At 43.5% G+C, this 20,394-nt stretch overlaps 1 protein-coding gene across 17 annotated transcripts in view; it reads right to left on the bottom strand.

Annotated features, from left to right (window-relative positions):
* LOC106562963 (formin-binding protein 1) overlaps positions 1 to 20,394 on the bottom strand; it is a 103,448-nt gene that overhangs the window by 5,890 nt on the left and 77,164 nt on the right. For 3 of the 17 annotated variants that reach the window (XM_045689866.1, XM_045689862.1, XM_045689865.1), the window contains exons 7-18: positions 19,855 to 19,983; positions 18,797 to 18,943; positions 16,898 to 17,101; positions 14,151 to 14,339; positions 6,854 to 6,862; positions 6,145 to 6,159; positions 5,808 to 5,843; positions 1,718 to 1,827; positions 1,311 to 1,443; positions 853 to 983; positions 582 to 733; positions 174 to 352 (exon numbers count right to left, since the gene is read on the bottom strand). In XM_045689866.1, the coding sequence (XP_045545822.1) occupies positions 174 to 352; positions 582 to 733; positions 853 to 983; positions 1,311 to 1,443; positions 1,718 to 1,827; positions 5,808 to 5,843; positions 6,145 to 6,159; positions 6,854 to 6,862; positions 14,151 to 14,339; positions 16,898 to 17,101; positions 18,797 to 18,943; positions 19,855 to 19,983 (1,434 nt within the window). Of the gene's footprint in view, positions 1 to 173; positions 353 to 581; positions 737 to 852; positions 984 to 1,310; positions 1,444 to 1,717; positions 1,828 to 5,807; positions 5,844 to 6,144; positions 6,160 to 6,853; positions 6,863 to 14,150; positions 14,340 to 16,897; positions 17,102 to 18,796; positions 18,944 to 19,854; positions 19,984 to 20,394 lie in introns of those variants that run through there. The other 14 variants (XM_045689863.1, XM_045689871.1, XM_045689864.1 and 11 more) reach the window with 14 other exon arrangements.

The raw sequence follows: 20,394 nt of genomic DNA on the forward strand, positions 1-20,394 counted from the left end.
AGTGCATGGGGCCGGTCTCAGCTACATGGTAATCATGACAGAGGCACATGGAGACTTCTGGTTGGTCCATCATTCAGAGTGGAAGAGAGTGGGAGGAGTGTACTCGACTCCCCAAGCCCCCCCCCTGAAAATGAAAAAAAAATGCCCTCGGCCCCAAAAGAAAACCCCTTCAGTTAAATGTATGTCATAGCACCTTTGGCGTTTGTTTCCAAAAAGACCTCGACATAAGATGTGGGCACGTAGCCTTCCTCCTCTTCGTTCCTGCGGACACGTGTCCAGCCGTCACCTTTATCCTCCTCTATCACATACAACAGCTCTCCCTCCGTCACTGATATAGTCCCCTCATTATGACCTAGTGGAGGGGAGGGGGAGGAGGAAAAGAGATGGAATGAGAAAGAGAGAAAGTGAGAAGGAGAGGGGGGGAAGAGAAAAGGAAGAGAGAGAGAAAGCCAGTAAAGTGTCAAAACAAGGTGGACGAGTGTTATTGTTGCATATCTCTCAAATAGTCAAATAGATGTTCCAGCCCACATTACCCGTGTTGTTGTCTCTGATTGGTGTATTACCTGTTAAAGGTGTATTACCTTCAAATTGGTAGATGGCTTTACAGGTGCCGATGGTAGGCAGCGTCTCCTCATCCCCATCGTCAAACTCATCATCAAACTCTGGAGTGTTGGCCACGGCCACCTTGACCTGAGTCTCTGAACTCTGCTCCTCTGTGTAACTGCCATCCGGGCTGCTCAAGGACCAACACACACACACATAGTAACTATAGCAACCTCACAACACAACATTACAGTAACAAACTACAAAGTGTTGAGTAATGGAGTGTGTGTGTGTGTGTGTTTACTGTACCTCTCTCTGTCCTGTGCACAGTTGTTGGCAACTGTGCTACTGTTGCTGTTCTGTGTCTCGTACAGACCACTCTGTCTCCTGGGAGGATCGCTCTTCGATGGTAACCTCCCCTCCACCTCAGCTAGCCATCCCTGGTACACACGCGCACACACGCATACGTTAGGATTGTGCGATGAGATTTGCTAGAGTAGTGCAGTCCAGAGTCAGATATAGCCTTGTTACTAAGGCTCCTTGCTCTTTTACAAAGCCAGAACAAATAGCAGCCGCCAAGGCAGTGCATCATTTCCAAATAAGGAAGAGAACTCAGGAGCACTCTACTGTTTGATCTAATAATGAGGTACTGTCTTAGCAAAGCCGAACAAGATAACTATGCTACTAACAACACGGAGTCCGTCCAGCATCTAGAAATAGAGTACATTCCTGTCTGGGATAGGTCGAGAGGGTTTATCATGACTCACCTCGAATTTCTGCACCTCGGACTGCAGTTTCTCGATGTTCATTGCCATCTCTACTATGCGGGGGTCCACACTGGCAGGGTCACCCATCTGAGGGTTCTTCTCATACACCCCCTTCATCTTAGTTAGGGCATCTCTGACGGCCAGAGGAAGAGAGAGTGACACATGAATACTCAAGACATACTCCGACAAATAGATAGCCCAGTCTAATGCTGACCAAGCCAACCACATTTCCCCTAAATCTACCCGAGTATCTATATCCATCCCGAAGTTTTACTGGGCAAATTTTGGTCCATAAATTGGCTGACAGTAAGGACTTGGGGGAGCTTTTAGGGAGGAGTTATGACATCATTTCCATACAAATATGGCTGAGGCTTACGTTGCAGATACAGACACACACACACACTTACTTCTGGTCCATCTCTTTCTGGATGTCCTTGTTTAAGTCGTCTATCTTGGCCTGAAGCTTCTTTCTTCTCTGCTCTGGGGGCAGGTGGCTGAAGTCCTCTGGTCCAGAGCCCTTATGGAGAGAGAGAAATTAAAAATGTAAAAAAGAGAGAGATAGTGGAAGAGAGGAAGAAAAAGTAAATTTCAGGAGCATTCTACATCGTGTCTCTAAACGGATGAATATACAGTATAACATATTCTAACACCCCTCTCAGATGTTCAGTATCTCTATGTAACACCAGAATCCTTCAGGTGCAGTACCCCCCCCCCTTACAGTAAAGCCATTGGGATGAATTAATTTCCCACCGTTGAGGGTTGTGTGTCTGATAGAGGTATGATGGCTGATTAACCAGAATTAGATACTGCAGCTCTAGCCTCTACCGTACTTGTGAGCCATTCAACCACCTTTCACCTATTCAGTCCCAAGCCTAAAATTATATTAGGATGTATCACATTACTTCATATCCAGTCAAATCACATTTCGGTGTTCATATTTCAGTATCACCATAACTGTCAAGAGAGAAGCGTAAAAGGAGGTAGTGTTTCTGAAATGGAAACTGTGGGGCCATTTAAGGGCAGACAGGATTGCATTTCCTAATAAAGGAGCTTCCTGGATAGAATAAATATCGATCATCTCTGATGATGGTGAGTCATTCTCTCTGTTTTCTGTGTTCAATTGGGCCTGCTCCACTTTCCAAAGCTGCCTGAATATGTCCTGTATATACTGCAGTTCAGAGATACACCACTTGGTGGTACTATTTGGTTACATTTCTTACATACACTTAGGTAATTATTGTGTTACAAATCACTGTACAGCAATACAATACAATGGATAATTATACATTAATTAACTGTCATGGTATTGTTAGCAATTAAAATGGGATTCATTGTTGCTTTCCTCACATTTTTATATGTTGCTTTCAGATTGGCTTCTTTGACTAGCCATAGTATTCATGGTATTTATCTGATCATGTGCTCGGACTGGATATATTAAGGCTCAGACCACTATACTTGTAACATAAAAGGGACAAAGGTCAACGTCCTACTTCGCCAGGGGTCAAGGGTCAGAGGTCACTGGGGTTTACTGGTGAGAAAGCAAATATAAACACAGCAGCAGGCCAGGCTACCATGGCGATGATCTTCCTTACCTCATCTAGCTGCACTGCGTGCAACACTTACCAACCAGATAACATGCAACATGGTCTGGTTCATGCTCAAATTCATACTTACAGAATTTATACAAATGGTTGATCACTAGAATAAAGAACACCCTGCTTGCTGTTGATTGATGACAGGTGAAAATTATTTAATGAGACAAGGTGCTATACAGGTGATACACAATATATACAAAATTATGTGGACACCCCTTCAAATTAGTGGATTCGGTTATTTCCGCCACACCTGTTGCTGACAGGTGTATAAAATTCGAGCACACAGCCATGCAATCTCCATAGACAAACATTGGCAGTAGAATGGCCTTACTGAAGAGCTCAGTGACTGTCAACGTGGCACCGTCATAGGATGCCACCTTTCCAACAAGTCAGTTCATCAAATGTCTGCCCTGCTAGAGCTGCCCCAGTCATCTGTAAGTTCTGTTATTGTGAAGTGGAAACGTCAAGGAGCAACAACGGCTCAGAGTACTGAAGCGCGTAGCCCGTAAAATCGTCTGTCCTCGGTTGCAACACTCATTCCTGAGTTCCAAACTGCCTCTGGAGGCAATGTCAGCACAAGACCTGTTGCAGCCGCACACAAACCTAATGCCAAGCGTCGGCTGGAGTGGTAAAGCTAGCCGCCATTGGACTCTGGAACAGTGGAAACACGTTCTCTGGAGTGATGAATCACGCTTCACCATCTGGGTTTGGCGTATGCCAGGAGAATGCTACCCGCCCCAATGCATAGTGCCAACTGTAAAGTTTGGTGAGGAGGAATAATGCTCTGGGGCTGTTTTTCATGGTTAGGGCTAGGCCCCTTGGTTCCAGTAAAGGCAAATCTTAATGCTACAGCATACAATGACATTCTAGATGATTCTGTGATTCTAACTTTGTGGCAAAAGTTTTGGGAATGCCCCTGTGCACAAAGCAAGCTTCATACAGAAATGGTTTTCCAAGATCAGTGTGGACTGGCCTGCACAAAGCCTTGACCTCAACCCCATCGTACACCTTTGGGATGAATTGGAACGCTGACTGCGAGCCAGGTCTAATTGCCTAACATCAGTGCCCGACCTCACTAATGCTCTTGTGGCTGAATGGAAGCAAGTCCCCGCAGCAATGTTCCAACATCCAGTGGAAAGCCTTCCCAGAAGAGTGGAGGCTGTTATAGCAGCAAAGGGGGGCGGACCAACTCCATATTAATGCCATTGACTTTGGAATGAGATGTTCGACAAGTAGGTGTCCACATACTTTTGGTCATGTTGTGTATCTTTACCCAGTAACTTACCTGTTCAACATACATTTCACACTCAGATATACATTTGTATATCTACTTGATTACATTTAATCACTGGTAACTGATCTTGATCATTTCTAATCTCTTGCCAAAGGATTTGTTTGACATGCATTTGTCAATGTTGACCACTCAATAATTATTACTACACACAAAGTTATGAACTAATGATTATCATGTGACTTATGTTATTGTGGTTGACTAAGGCGGTTCTACAACAATTATTTCAAGGCAGACGATTCTGTAGTTTATGATTCATCAACTCAAAATTCCCACAGGGCTCAATGTAGAAGTCTGATGCAGAGGACTTGAGTACTGTCATAGATGGAATTTCAAATACGTTTCTACCTAATCTCATCCACCACCAACTCTCTCTCTCTCCAGCAATTGAGCCTGGGGAAGAGGTTAGTTTCTACGTAGAATTAGGAATCAGAATATTAGAATGGACATGAACCTTCTTATGATGGGACCAAAATCTGCCATTTTGGTCAAGGAGTTGGTCAACCATGGTTTGCCAGTGCTGTGATAAGACATTGTGTAAAATAATGCATTTACAGAATTGATCTTTGAGAGGAATGATTCCATAAATGTTTCCAAATTATCAGCCAATATGCCAACATTCCATTCTAACAATGCGGTCAACCCACAGCCAATACAGTACACTGGCTGAAGTCAGTTGATGATAAGACATTGACAGGTTGTAAACAAGTATTGATATTGTATCATATAACAGCACTCACAGATTTCCAAGAAAACCAAAATTCAGACATTTATGCCTGTTTACATATATTTTACACATTCAATTGGTATAAAACCTGTATAAACTCTATTTATAATTATATGACAATATTTTAGGTTGACAATAATTCCAGTACACAATTACTGATATATGCCTTACTTTTATTTTCCAGGATTATGTCTCTACTGCCATTCATTCCAGTAAGACTGGTTTTGATTATTTCTCTCTGACCAATATGGATGCCATTTTCACCCCATTCTGGAACGTTGAGGGTTTATGTCATAGCCCCTCTAGTAATGTAATAGGATCTCTGAGTGTCTACCTGACTGAGACAAAAAGCTCAATTTCATTTGTTCCCATCTGTTCTGCATTTCAGTGGAAAATACTTGATATTCCTGGAAGGCTCGGCATCGTCTGGACGTTTTAGTTTAGCTCTTTTTGGGCCATTAATTTCTACATCAGAACCACTCTGAGCTTGGCAGCTAATGCTGAAAAATATCATCTTTAGAGGCTTGCACAGCGCATACTAAGAACACTGTTAAATTACTATTTATCAAAATCAGCATGTATCACATCTTTGATTTTACAGTATCTACCCTATATCTTTGATATCAGCTATGATTATGATGTATCTATTGGAATCATCCATCTTTGCTTCTAACGAGTATGAGGACAAATCAAAGGGGATGGAACTAGCAGACAGACAGACGGACAGACAGACCTAAGTTCAAATACTATTTGAAATCATTTCAAATACTTGACTGAGCTTGTCTGTTGCGATGAAATGAAAGAAAATGATTTCAACGATTTCAAATAGTATTCGAAACCCAGGTCTGACGGACAAACAAAACATTAACTGTAATTCTGATCACCTCAATAAGATTCCGGACGTGGGAATTGAGTGTGATCTGCACAGAGCACACAGGCACAGTGGGGAGAGACACAACAAACAAAAATAATACACACACACATACACACAAAAAACAAAAATTATGAGACAACAACAAGGGTCTGCATCTGCAAAATCCATCCTCATGTCACAACAAAAGGACTAAATAAATAAAAGACAACGGATGAAAGGAACCAAACACTAACAAACAGCGGTCACACAGAATTCTCAACCACGTTGCGGTACTAGGTGGACGTGCACACGACCATCAGAATACGGTTCACGCCACGAAGGTCATGCAGTGTTACGGTCATGCTTACCAGCTTGAGAGAAAGCTTCATGGGTAGAAGAGAGGCGAGAGAAACGTCAAGAAGAGCAGGAGAGAAAGAGAACAGATAAAAGTCAGACAACAGCAGAATAACACATAGCAATTGGCCATTGCGGTTCCTCCTGGTACTGCATGCACATGTACAGCATGTCGTTAGTTGTTGACATGGATATTGAGAAGAAAAAGCAGTTCCTTAGCCAAACTTCACCATATGAGGAAAATAATTGGGTGTTTCAAAACCTGGAAAGGGGAAGGTAGAAGTCTTGGATGCCTTGTATATGATAGATTGCTGCGGTCATTGGATTCGAAGATGTTCATCTTGACCAAGGTGATAACCAGAGCTTTCACAACTGAACAGCGAATGCATAGACCCATCAGGTATGAGAGCATTTGTGAAAAATGACAGATCAGATACGTGAGGTGCAACAGGTCTGAGGCTCTTTGCAGATGCTGGTTCGTTTGGACGCTCCCACAGTTTGTTCTGATTACAATGGAAAACAAAATCTGCAATACCTCAGCGAGATGCTATTCCAAGACAATAACCGGTCATTCTCAGGACTATCTATCTCCCTTTATAACGTATGGCTCTAGTTAACTCTTTTCTCATCTGGTGAAGTTCAACGTCAGGTTTCAGGGATGAATGACAAAATAAGAGTTGGGTTTTAAAATGACTTGAGGTGATGACAAGGAAGCCAACTCACAAGTCTAGACTGCACAGGACGGCGATTGAGAGCGAGCAAAGTGAGAGAAGGAGAGACAGAGAGAGAGGTGAGTCGAGACACCCACTGCAGGAAAACAGGAGGACACAGGATGGATGATAACACACCCCTCTCTGTTCTCCCTGTACCCCCTCCCCACACACACACACACACACACAATGACAGCATTTAACAGCAGGGGGCGCTGGCTACGTGTGTCACAGTAAAGCATGATGACAGTTCACATGTTCACGTAGAGACAGTATGTTTCAAACAGTGACATTCACTCATGGGAGAGGTGAGCCTGAGTGCCAGTCTGTTTGGGCCAGTCTGAGTTGTCAAGAAAGCACAAACAGACTAGCACTCAGACTAGGGAGAAGTTGCTCATAGATTCAAAGCTATACCAGGCAGGATACATGCCCATGAGCACAAGTAATCAGGAGCTAGTAGCAACCTTCTTTATCAATGAGTTCAGTCAGATCAAACTACAAACATAACCACTTGGTTCATCAAAGATTCATGATTAATGATAAGTTTGATTTAAAGGACAATTAAGGCAAATGATAGAAGAAGAAAAAAGAGAACTGGAAAAATCATAATGTGAGAGGTTGCTTCGGTTTTATTGCACATGTAGTGATTGCACTATTAAAGATGGTTATAGTTTATTGTGAGCTCCATGGTTATAGAGAGGAGCGATACTTTTAACACCCACTGGGTCGCTCCAGCTTTAATCCCTGTAATGACTTATTATGAGGACGTAGTTTGTAGGAAACAAAGGAAAGAGATACTTTAACACACACTGGGTCGCTCCAGCTACAGTGAATGACCTGTAATCCAGTTAACAGCTCAAGGGCTGCACTTGGGGGCCATGATGAGGCCAGGCTATACTCCCTTTGGTCCTGTAATCAAGTCATTCACCTGGAATGGCCTTCGATCAGCCTCCCCATCGTGCCTAATTATCCCTCTCTACACCTCTCGACATTGAAAATTGTTCTCACTGTGCTATTTCCGTTAAGAACTGCTGGTGTAATAGACAGGGGAGGTCTGTTGTTCACTAGTATCTGTTGTAGCTGAGTGTATAGGGTCAAAACGTGACTTGTCAGACATCTCAGACAGATGGGTATATACAGGTACATGGTATACAGATAGGCTATGGTGCCATGGTGCCAGCACACAGAAGGAAGCACTGGAGGGGTGAATTCTGGGTAGACTAAACCCCCCAAAAGTGTTATGAGCACCACAACCCAATGTTGTGAACCCCAGAAAATAAGATGAAGGAGAAAATGGTGGGGAGACCATCATTCACCGTGCTTCAATCCCACTTCCTTAGTTTAAGGGTAGTGCTTGTGACACTTTGAGAATTGACCCCTAAAAAATGTGCACTGCAGCAGGAGTCCAAGGCGATTCTGGGGTTGGTGGTGTTGCAACAGAAAGCACCGCAAGCTGAGATGTGGGACAGGAAATGAGGTAATCCCTGGTTCTGATCATTTGGATACTGTGGTCTTATGACAGGGCAGAAGGGCCATGTGAAATACAGTGAGGCAGTCACAGACACTAGCCTCATTTAGAAGGAAACAAAAATATCTAAAATGGCAAATGTGTCTAACTGGAAATACATTATTATTTCTATGTATTGTCCTTGTTTTTTAAAGAAAAGCACATTTTTTGTCCATTAAATGAGCATCAAATTGATCAGAAATACAGTGTAGTCAATGTAGTCATTGTTTTTCATTGGTCATGTAGTTATTGTTGTAAATGACTATTGTAGCTGGAAACTGATTTTTTTTTAATGGAATATCTACATAGGCGTACAGAGGCCCATTATCAGCAACCATCACTCCTGTTTTCCAATGGCACATTGTGTTAGCTAATCCAAGTTTATAATTTTAAAAGGCTAATTGATCATTAGAAAACCCTTTTGCAATTATGTTAGCACAGCTGAAAACTGTCGTGCTGATTAAAGAAGCAACAAAACTGGCCTTCTTTCGACTAGTTGAGTATCTGGCGCATCAGCATTTGCGGATTCGATTACAGGCTCAAAATGGCCAGAAACAAAGAAATTTCTTCTGAAACTCATCAGTCTATTCTTGTTCTGAGAAATGAAGGCTTTTCCATGCTTGAAACTGTTCCATGCGCAAACTGGCTCTAACCAGAATAGAAAGAGGAGTGGGAGGGCCCAGTGCACAACTGAACAAACGGACAAGTACATTAAAGTGTCTAGTTTGAGAAACAGACGCCTCACAAGTCCTCACAAGAAGGCCAGCATCCCGGAGTCGCCTCTTCACTGTTGACATTGAGACTGGTGTTTTGCGGGTACTATTTAATGAAGCTGCCAGTTGAAGACTTGTGAGGCGTCTGTTTTTCAAACTAGACACTCTAATGTACTTGTCCTCTTGCTCAGTTGTGCACCGGGGCCTCCCACTCCTCTTTCTATTCTGGTTAGCGCCAGTTTGTGCTGTTCTGTGAACGGAGTAGTACACAGCGTTGTACGAGAGCTTCAGTATCTTGTCAAATTTCTCGCATGGAATAGCCTTCCTTTCTCAGAACAAGAATAGACTGATGAGTTTCAGAAGAAAGTTCTTTGTTTCTGGCCATTTTGAGTCTGTAATCGAACCCGCAAATACTGATGCTCCAGATACTCAACCAGTTTTATTGCTTCTTTAATCAGCACGACAGTTTTCAGCTGTGCTAACATAATTGCAAAAGGTTTTTCTAATGATCAATTAGCCTTTTAAAATGATCAACTTGGATTAGCTAACACAATGTGCCATTGGAACACAGGAGTGATGGGTTGCTGATAATGGGCCTCTGTACGCCTATGTAGATATTCCATAAAAAAATAGTCCGTTTCCACCTACAATAGTTATTTACAACATTAACAATGACTACACTGTATTTCTGATCAATTTGATGTTATTTTAATGGACAAAAAATGTGTTTTTCTTTCAAAAACAAGGACATTTCAAAGTGACCCCAAACTTTTGAACGGTAGTATATATACTGTCAGTGTATCATCATTATATGAGACTACTGTCTGTGCTACACATTGCTGAGACACAAACATATAGTTCCTAATTAAGGCACGCACGCACGCATTGGCCAACATACACACTTACGACATATTGTCTGGCCTCGAAAGCGTACGTGGGTATGCCCTGAGTCCTCCAGTCTTTGTGATAACAGAGCGAGAGAGGGCGAGTAGGAGGCTGCTGCCATGGTTATGAGAGAGAACAACACAGCTTCATCAATCAGCACAGGGCTACTAATGAGGCTAATGGGTTTACTCTCTCTCTCTCTCTCACACACACACACACACACACACACACACACACACACACACACACACACACACACACACACACACACACACACACACACACACACACACACACACACACACACACACACACACACACACTCATTCAGTGACTTACATCATCCATCTCTCTTTCTTTCTGTGTTTTCTCACAGAAACACTCTCTGACTCACTCTGATGATGCTGTCATCATTTATCCTTGCTATGTCACACACACACACAGACACTCTCTCTCTCTCTCTCTCTCTCTCTCTCTCTCTCTCTCTCTCTCTCTCTCTCTCTCTCTCTCTCCTGTATATCTGGCGTTGGCTCAGAGGGCTGTGGAATGACAGGCCCTCCCACTGGGGGATGCTGGGTAAAGCATCCCTCTGCTGTGCAGCTGTTGGCCAAAGACTGAACCCACAACCCGACCTACAGACACAACTAGCATGATATTAAAATACACACTCATATCACATGTTATATAACCTGTCATAAGGAAAGAAAACTGACATCGGCCCTCTCAAAGATATCACATTTCATAACTAATATTTTGCTCAGTCAATACTGAGGTTTATTAAAGTGATAATATTCATATTTTCACTCACTAATAGCACCTGTACAGTGTAGTGCTGTACTACGATATCGACTAATAACTTGGTTCGTGTGACCATAGAATTAGGAATTAGAATACTACAACGGACATGGATCTTCTTATGACAGTATAAAAGGTCAGCCATTTTGGTAAGGGAGTTGGTCAGCCAATGCTGAGATATTGTGTAAAACAATGAATTTGAAGATTGTCTGCCCAGTATGTGTGTTAGCTAATAGCCAGCCAGTTTAAGTGGAATGATTTCAATAATGTTTCAAATTACCTGCCAATATAACATTCCATACAAACAATGCAGTCAACCTACAGCCATACCCAGGCTGAAATCATTTGATGATAGGACATAGACAAGTTGTAAATGCAACAAGTACTGTATCATATTATAACAAAGCTTTCCAAGAAAACAAACATTGGGACATTTATGGTCTATTTACATATATATTTTAGAGACTATTTATACAGGCAATTTTTATAAACCTGTGTAAATTGTATTTCTAATTATATGACAATATTTTAGGTTGACAATAATTCTATTACACAATTACTGATATATCAAATGCCTTACTTTTATTTTCCCGCATTAGTAAGGGCAGGTAATGCATCACCTATCCCTCTAGTGCCATTCATTCCAATTAGACTGGTTTGGATTTCTCCCTGACCACAATGGATGCGATAAAGAGGTCAATGGGGGGTAGACGAAGGACGCCGGATTGGCGCACATTCAACAAATCTGATCTAACAAAGTGGATATTCGTCAAATCCGTCAGGATTTATGTATTGTAACAGGCCCACAATGTGCTTACTTCAGTTAGATTTTTATATTTTGGGCTGTTTTCGCTGCATAACATTTAGAAGCTGTCCCTTTTCAGTTTTAGAAGACGTGACTGTTAAATGCTAACTCCCGTTCGTATAAGCTGGTAGCATAGCTAGCATACCTGAGCGGCAGGTAGACTGGCGGTTAAAAATGTTGGGTCAATAACCAAAAGGTTGCTGGTTCGATTCCCTGAGCCGGCAAGGTGGGGAAAATGTGCCCATCTGCCCTTTGAGCAAGGAAGTTAACGCCCAACTGCAACTGCTCCTTGGGCACTGATGACGGTGATTAAGGCAGCCCCCTGCACCTCTCAGATTCAGAGGGGTTGGGTTGAATGCGGAAGACACATTTCGGTTGAATGCATTCAATTGTGCAACTGACTAGGTATCCTTTCCCTACAGAAACCGGTGGTGGTAGTTTTTAACTGTAATGCAGTTGATTGGTGACGATGACATGAACATGTGTTGGGGTTGACATCCGTACAAGCAATTTACTCAAATTTTGACCTCAACATTGTATGAAATAGACATATAAACAATAGCCTAAATGTTGGTTCATTTTCCTGTGGGGCAATGAGGAGATTCAGGATGTTCCCCCATACATTACCATGGCATTTCCATTGTTTTGGTAGAGTTAGATTCACCTCTTTACCGCATGTATAGCTGCCATTTTCATGCCATTCTGGAACTTTGAGGGGTTTGACATAGCACCTCTAGTAATTTAATAGGATCTCTATGCGTGTGACCACAGTGATAGAGGGCTTCTTTAAGAGGCCTTGTGGATTACTGTGACACTGAGGTGCTGTGCAACTGAGCAGCTGTTTAAGCAGGGCAGGCAATATGGCCGCACGTTCCAGCTTGGGCAGAGCAGACGGCTCATGTTTGAACTGACTTCTCTACTGCTTTTAAAATTAGTTCCTAAAAGAAAAGAAAGTTTAACACAAAACTGATGTCTACGAGTATTCTTAACAACGTTAATATACACATACAAAAACAACAGAAATACTTCATCAATATGGATAATGAAAAGGAGTGAAGAGGATGTTGAGAGATTCATATTTAGCCCTATAAATCTTAAAACATAGGCAATCTCGTGCTCAATACGTGGCCCTGCCCGACCATAACAAAAACCTGACCTTTTCCCTTTCTTTCCCTTCATTCAAATGTTACAGAAAGGTCATAGAGGAATGAACTAATTTGAATCTGCAACATTAACAGAAAACAATGCTTCAGATATAGAACTACCCTGGCCTGCCAGTTTAGAAGATGGCCATTACTCCACTTCCTGTTCGGGAGATGTTCACTTCCTGCTAGATTTGCCCCACTTCCTCCTTCTCCTGACCTTCAATAATTTATCACTGAGAGAACATTGTTTTTACTACTACTACTACTACTATTGTTCCTTTGCTTTCACAGACATCATACGTTGTGGGTCGGGCTATGAGAAATATATGGCTCTAGTGCATTCTAACTGTTGCCCTTCAAAAGATACAAACATAAACAAACTTTATTAGTTGAGGCCGGAAGGAACACGTGAGCAGTTTAGCACGTTCTTGACGTCAAGAGGGAGCTCTGTTGGCCCCGTGGGCGTGACCTGGACAGGGATCATGGTTCTGGCTGATTTAGGAATAGAAACTCGACATGACACCAGATAGCTGCAGCGTGTGTGTGTGTGTGCCTGCAGATAAAGAGGGTGTGTTGAACCCCAGGGCCGTCTAAAAAAGCCCTGCTGCAAGCCAGGCCCGGCCCGTCAGACTCAGTGACTCAATCAGCCTATAACACCAGCGCAACGTCCTAATCAATATACTGTGACTTTTGACCTTATGCATAATCTTAACACGTTATACTGTTACTGAATTTCAGTTCGACCCAGATAGGCGGAAGGAAGGAAGTAATTATTGACTAAAGAACAAAACTTCTTCCAGTTGCTTATACTCTCCCTATTACTACATCTAGCAATGTATCTCATTGCATCATCATGGCAACTCTCCAAGGAGAGCTACAAGGTAGCAGGATGCCCACTCGTGTCTGTCATTGGGAGGGAGCTCTGATGACACTGTCATTGTGTGTGAAGCAGTTTTAGAGTTCAAAGTGGAGATTGAGGAAACAGGTTGGAGAGTTCATGAGTTTATGTCTGGAAAGACAGACAGACAGACGACTGAGTATGTGATTCCGCTAGCGCAGAACTATGGAAGCATGCTAGAGAAGCGGAACACAGATACAGACACAGGCAGAACGCCGTATGGAGGAGGCTGGAGGATAGACAGAGTTGTCCTAAATAGATTTGGACCAGCACATTTCATTTTAAGGTTGAGATGTTATCTCTGGAACACTGGGAAATCATGAAGATCTAATCGATAGCCAATTCAAGATTATTAAGAGATACCTGAAGAATTTAGGCCTGATGCCACCTGGAGTATAACCTCCCCCATACAGCGATGCCACAGAGCTAGGAGACAGGCGAGCACAAACACACACACACACACACACACACACACACACACACACACACACACACACACACACACACCGCACTCTCTCACGGACACACAACCACAAACACTCACAGCACGATACACACTTACCCCTCGCCTCAGGCTCCGGAGGCAAGTCATTTTGGGTTTGGAGGCCATGAACTCATTGAAGCGATTGGAGAGGGGCTCCTTGTTCTGCTTGGGAGACTGGGGGTCGTTGGGAACAGCAGAGGGTGAGGGGGGGCTGGAGGCTGGGGGGGCAGGGGGGGGCTGGTGCGGGGACGTTAACAGGGACATAAGCTACCAGTATGAGAGGGAGCCGTGACGGAGGACAAGAAGAAGAGGAGGAGGAGGAAAAGGGGCAGAATCAAAACGAGAGGACAAAAAAGGAAGGAGGGAGGAACACAAAACGAGATAAATAAGGGCCCAAATAATGTTAAAAACAGGTAACAGAAAAACCCAACGGGAACAAAGACAACCAAAAGAGATATCAAACACAAACAAACCCAGTGTCATAAGTAACCAGCTGTTATGTGGTATAATCTTGTCAGACAAACAAACGTGAAGTAAAAACAACTTGTCAAGCGATGGTCGTAACATTTCTAAACAGAGTGAGTCAGAAGTGTTAATAGAGTGTTATTGCAAGGTGCTGCAGCTGCCACACATTTAAACAGACAGCTTTACAGGAAGCACATGCAAGCTTCCATTTTGTAGCAAGTGTTTTTTTTGGGGGGGAAACGTCATCACATGCGAGCTCTTGGACTAGAAATTCACCATATCCTCCGAGATGTGACAGTGGCTGAATTTCAATCACAGAAACCTAACTTCTGCAATCCCAAACCACTTAATGCTCAATTAATGAGCTATCAGCCCTTTGGGAGCTAGAGAAAGATCTGCAATTTGTACTGACAGATTGCTTTGCTACTCAGCGAGAGAACATGCATGAAAGCGCTTTGGATACCCATCTTTTAAAACCAAAGTTAATGAAACGTAAATAAATCAAGTAAATGGTTTGCTGCTCTTTTAATTCAGAGAGGAGTTCTAGTTGGACATAGATATTCTATATATAGCAAAGACTAGGATCGAACACGTGTCTTCTGTATCGGCTCTGCTCTGATACAAGTCTCACATGTTTTTACTGTGCAGGTAGCCTACTTGTTAGAGCGTTGGGCCAGTAACTGGAAAGTTGCTAGATCGAATCCGCGAGCTGAAAAGGTAAAAATATGTTGTTCTGCCCCTGAGCAAGGCAGTTAACCCACTGTTCCCCGGGCGCCAAAGACGTGGAGGTCGAATATGACAGCCACCCGCACCTCTCTGATTCCCTGTATGTGTGTGTCTGTGTCCGTCCAGGACATTCTGTTCCCCTAAAGGCGTAGAATGCTTTGGTTAGAACGAGTGCGCTCGTATACTCCCATAAAAGATCTTCGCTTGAAAAACAATAGTACTGTTTGTCCCTCTTGGGATGCCGTAGCCAGTATACACTTTCTCAAAATAGTACGAATTAATCTAAGATAACTGAAAGAAATCTGTCATTAATTTTGACGTTTTGGCAGAGGAGCTCCTGGTCGCGCAATTTTACATCTAACTGAGATGTATGGTGCAGTATTTCTCAAGTGAAAAAATGTGCATGAAAATGAGTCGTCTCTCGTTGAATGACTTAATTGAAGAATCCCTTCTGTTGACCAATCACCGGTGAAGGGGCGTAGACTTCGGCTACCGAACTTGGGCTTGCCTCAAGAAAAAATATTGTGTGCACGAACAGCAGAAAAACATACCTTGCCGAAGACCAAAACAAACAAAAACGTCACAAAATGTCATAACATACGCTCAAACTGTTTGGGATGGGAAGCATCCGGACGCCTTTACACTCTCAGGGTACAGTATGTGCATGGCCTCACAAAAAGGGTAAGGACAAACACCCTGTCATTAGTTGTCCCTTACGCTTTAGAGTCTCATTAAGATAACACACTTACATTATAACAGGATGAACACCAAACAAACGACACACATCATGCTCAAACCGCAGGGAATCGGCGCTAGCGAGCGACATGCACACCCACACGCCACACACGCTCAAACCCTAGCTCTATCATGAAGTGACACCATTAGGTACGAATGGTGCCACTTCCAACCTTAGACCCTCATCCCAAATGGCCCCGTGTTAGACAGCCTAGCCGGACAGAACCAAGGGGCCGTGCTGTGGGAGAAGAGGCCATTCCAGACAGACCCCCCGGTGTAAGAGGAGGGTCAGTGAAGGAGACTGTTATTAGGCTACAGGACAGACAGTCAGTGTGCAGGGGAGTGAGTTCATCTGTCCGGCCCAGAGAGAGGGAGTGGAAAGGAGGAAGGGGGGAGGAGTGGTGGGACTCAGTTATGGAGGATGCATTAGTGGGTTGTTGTTGTTGTTGTTGTAACACGTTAAAGTTAAGAGTTGGTTGGTGGCTCAACGACAGTGAGGATGATGATGATGACCAGTGAGTAACCAGCGGGGGGGGTAAAGGGTGGCAAATAATAACACTGACAACACTACTAACGTACTGTAATCACAAAATCACTGCAAAATTACCAGAACGATAAATAACAACCCAACAGAACTATAATGACAACCCAAATGAAACATTAAAGTCACATTTTACTGTTATTTACTACACAGTAACACCAAGACCTACAACAATGTCCCCTGAAGTCTCGGATAATTATCGAAGCCCTGTTAAAGACAGTATGGCCAAAAACAGTGCACATTCTTGTCCTTTATTCTTGTACAGGGAGAAGGAAGTGAGGTCACAAAACCTACCCCCAAATCTAGGCTTGACCTTCGAGTATGTGTGTGAGAGAGAGTGTGTGTGTGTGTGTGTTACCTTGTTCTTGTTCTTAATGAAAGGCCACAGTTTGCCCTTGCTCTTGCCCCCGCTGGGTCGTTCCTTGGCCTCTCCTCGTGAGTTGGACAGGCTGGTTTCAGAGACCGTCCTCTTCATGGACTGGCCTGGCCCATAGTCCTCAAATTCTACGTCCCCCGGGGGCTCGAACCCAGACTTATACGACTCCACCACCTGCTTCGAGTCCTGGTGGGGTGGGGTTAGGTGGGGAGAGCGATAGTAGGGGAAATTCAGATCTTATGGCTAAACAAACATTTGGATATGACTGGATGGAGAAAAGATATAGACAGGATTGAAACACTGATCGAAATAAACAATTCTGTTCACTCTATTTCTATTCCTAAAACCAGATTGTGTTTTCCTCAACCAAGTCCAGAAATAGCATAGGACAGAAATGTTCTAGACCAGGAAAACTTGATTTGTTATTGTACTATTTCCAGTTGTTGTTATCAGTTCATTACTTCAGCTCAATCAAGATGGATGCAGAGGGTGACCGGAGGTCGAGGAGGCTCCACAGCCTGAACTGAGGAAGAGGGGAACGACCTGGAACTGTCACACAGGAGCTATGGTGAAAACACCAGACGTCAGGGACTGACAGTCAGGAAGCAGCTCATTAATCAGCAGGCTGTGAGGTCTTGATCTCTATCCTATCTATACTGATAAGGTCAAAGGTTAGAGGTCATCAGCCTGGCCGCTGCCCTGAGGTATATATGGTTCTGGTTAGAGAGGGTATGGAAGGGAGACGTTCCATGTGACTCTGTTATTCCTATTTCGTTTACTGGAAAAGGCAAAAGCACAAGCCTTAGCTTAGTCATCTCCCCTCCTTATCTAACCCACACACAAACACATCAAAAGCTGAAGATTTTCTATTGCTTGCACTAAGATATGTTCCGCCATCTTAGCATACTGGATTGAATGCTTGAAAAATCTAATTGTTTTGGCCAATATCAATGACTTGAGATAAAATAACAACATGGGTGTTTGTTATGTGGTTAAGTGCATCAATTCATCTTCTCCCAGTTTTGTAGGGAACTGCTAGTTAACTTTGAGTGTGCAGACAATAAACTGGCCAGATCCAGAAAAGCGGCTCCCTCCTGCCATGATGTAGTGTGATACTTAACTTAGCAACATTCTCCGTCAGGCAGAGGAGAGAGAGAGCCCCTCGGCGAAGACAGGAGGTTGGCAAAGACAGTTGTTAAATTGTGAGTGTAATTGTGAATTTTCGCTCTCAACGCGAACCTTATCGCTCTCTCTCTTCCACTTTCCTTCTCTATCTCTGTACCTCTCTCTCCTTTACCTCTCTCTCCTTCACATCTCCCCCATCTCTTCCTCTCCCACACTGCCTCTCTCTCTCTCTCTCTCCTTCACATCTCCCCCATCTCTTCCTCTCCCACACTGCCTGTCTCTCTCTCTCTCTCTCTCTCTCTCTCTCTCTGTAGACATATCTCTCTCTTCTCTCTCTCTCTCCCTTACTCTCACTTCCCACTTTCTCTCATTACTGCTCCTGCTACCCTGCTGTTTTCCCAGCTCGCTCTCTGAAACCATTAACTTTAGGAGTGTCAGGAGACGGGGTCTAAATTAGCCCAGTGGTGATTGGTTGAGTCAGGTGGCTGAGTGAGTGAGTGACAGGGCTCCAGGGAAAGGAGTCACACCAGTTGTAATCCCAGGTTCTATTACGACTGAGCAGATGAGCATTTGAGGCAGATAGGCGAGGCACATACCTCCAGTATTTTTGAATTTAGTCATACAATAAAACACATAGTACCCACATAGTTGTGACTTGGTACTGTACTAAACTCACAATCGTGTGTGTGTGTGTGTGTGTGTGTGTGTGTGTGTGTGTGTGTGTGTGTGTGTGTGCGCGTGTGTGTGTGTACTCACAGTCTTTGGCTCAATGGACTCGGCAGCCTTAGTCATTCCGTCTAGACATTTCCCTACGATAGGCAGCACCTCGCGGTCCACCTCCGCGTACGTCTTCATGGACACACCCACCCTCTCGATCCGCCTCTCCTCCATCTCCTGGAGTTTCTACACACCCACACAAACACGTCATGTTCAGCACGCATGACAATGCTATTACAAACACCTGCTCACAGTAGCCCTGAAGTTGCCCCACACTACGCTGCTGAGGGGGTAGGACTAAACAGACTGATATATAAAGACATGATAGGTCAGAAGAAGTCGGGTCAATGCCCCACCAAATGTTCTGAACGCAGTGGTTTCAGGAACTTTCCATAGGTCTGAAAATGTTCTCTCTGTCTCTCTATTGTTCTCTATCCAGTGAAAAGGACTGTGGTGTTAGAGGTGCTCCACGTTTTTCCATTGGCTCTCAGGGAGACATACGAGAATTGGAATACTTTCTTCTTCCACTTGGAGCTACTCTCTGGACCTGTGTGTGTGTGTGTGTGTGTGTGTGTGTGTGTGTGTGTGTGTGTGTGTGTGTGTGTGTGTGTGTGTGTGTGTGTGTGTGTGTGTGTGTGTGTGTGTGTGTGTGTGTGTGTGTGTGTGTGATATATTGGGGATGAGAGTGTAGTGTAGTAATGTATTACCTGGAATATATTGGGGATGAGAGTGTAGAAATGAATTACCTGGAATATATTGGGGATGAGAGTGTAGTAATGAATTACCTGGAATATATTGGGGATGAGAGTGTAGAAATGAATTACCTGGAATATATTGGGGATGAGAGTGTAGAAATGAATTACCTGGAATATATTGGGGATGAGAGTGTAGTAATGTATTACCTGGAATATATTGGGGATGAGAGTGTAGTAATGAATTACCTGGAATATATTGGGGATGAGAGTGTAGTAATGAATTACCTGGAATATATTGGGGATGAGAGTGTAGTAATGTATTACCTGGAATATATTGGGGATGAGAGTGTAGTAATGAATTACCTGGAATATATTGGGGATGAGAGTGTAGTAATGAATTACCTGGAATATATTGGGGATGAGAGTGTAGTAATGCTCATTCTGCTCCTGGTTGAACTTGGTCAGGAAGTTGGAGTATTCACTCTTACTGTCAGCAGCCATCTGGTGTCTCATCTGAGCCTGCTGCCGCGCCTGAGGAGGACAACAAACACAAACACATGACACACACACACACACACACACACACACACACACACACACACACACACACACACACACACACACACACATTTAATGAACTTGGTGGCCTCATGACACACACACACACATACAGAGAGATTACTCACACATACGCACAAGCATAAACGCACACACACTATCACAGGTGCAGGTCTGTGGAGGGAGTATCAGTAGCAGCAGCAGCCATTGGTGATGAGTGAGAAACACACACGTGAACAGGAAAGAACCTTAGGAGCGACAAATACCCCCAACTTAACCCTTGAATGGGAGGGATGGAATTCACCACAGACTAAAAAGTTATATTTCATGTCATCTGTCATATTGATAAACCATCAACATCGACAAAACAAACATGTCAAGGGA

This window comes from Salmo salar, chromosome ssa11, assembly GCF_905237065.1.
Source record: "Salmo salar chromosome ssa11, Ssal_v3.1, whole genome shotgun sequence".
NCBI classification, from domain to species: Eukaryota; Metazoa; Chordata; class Actinopteri; order Salmoniformes; family Salmonidae; genus Salmo; species Salmo salar.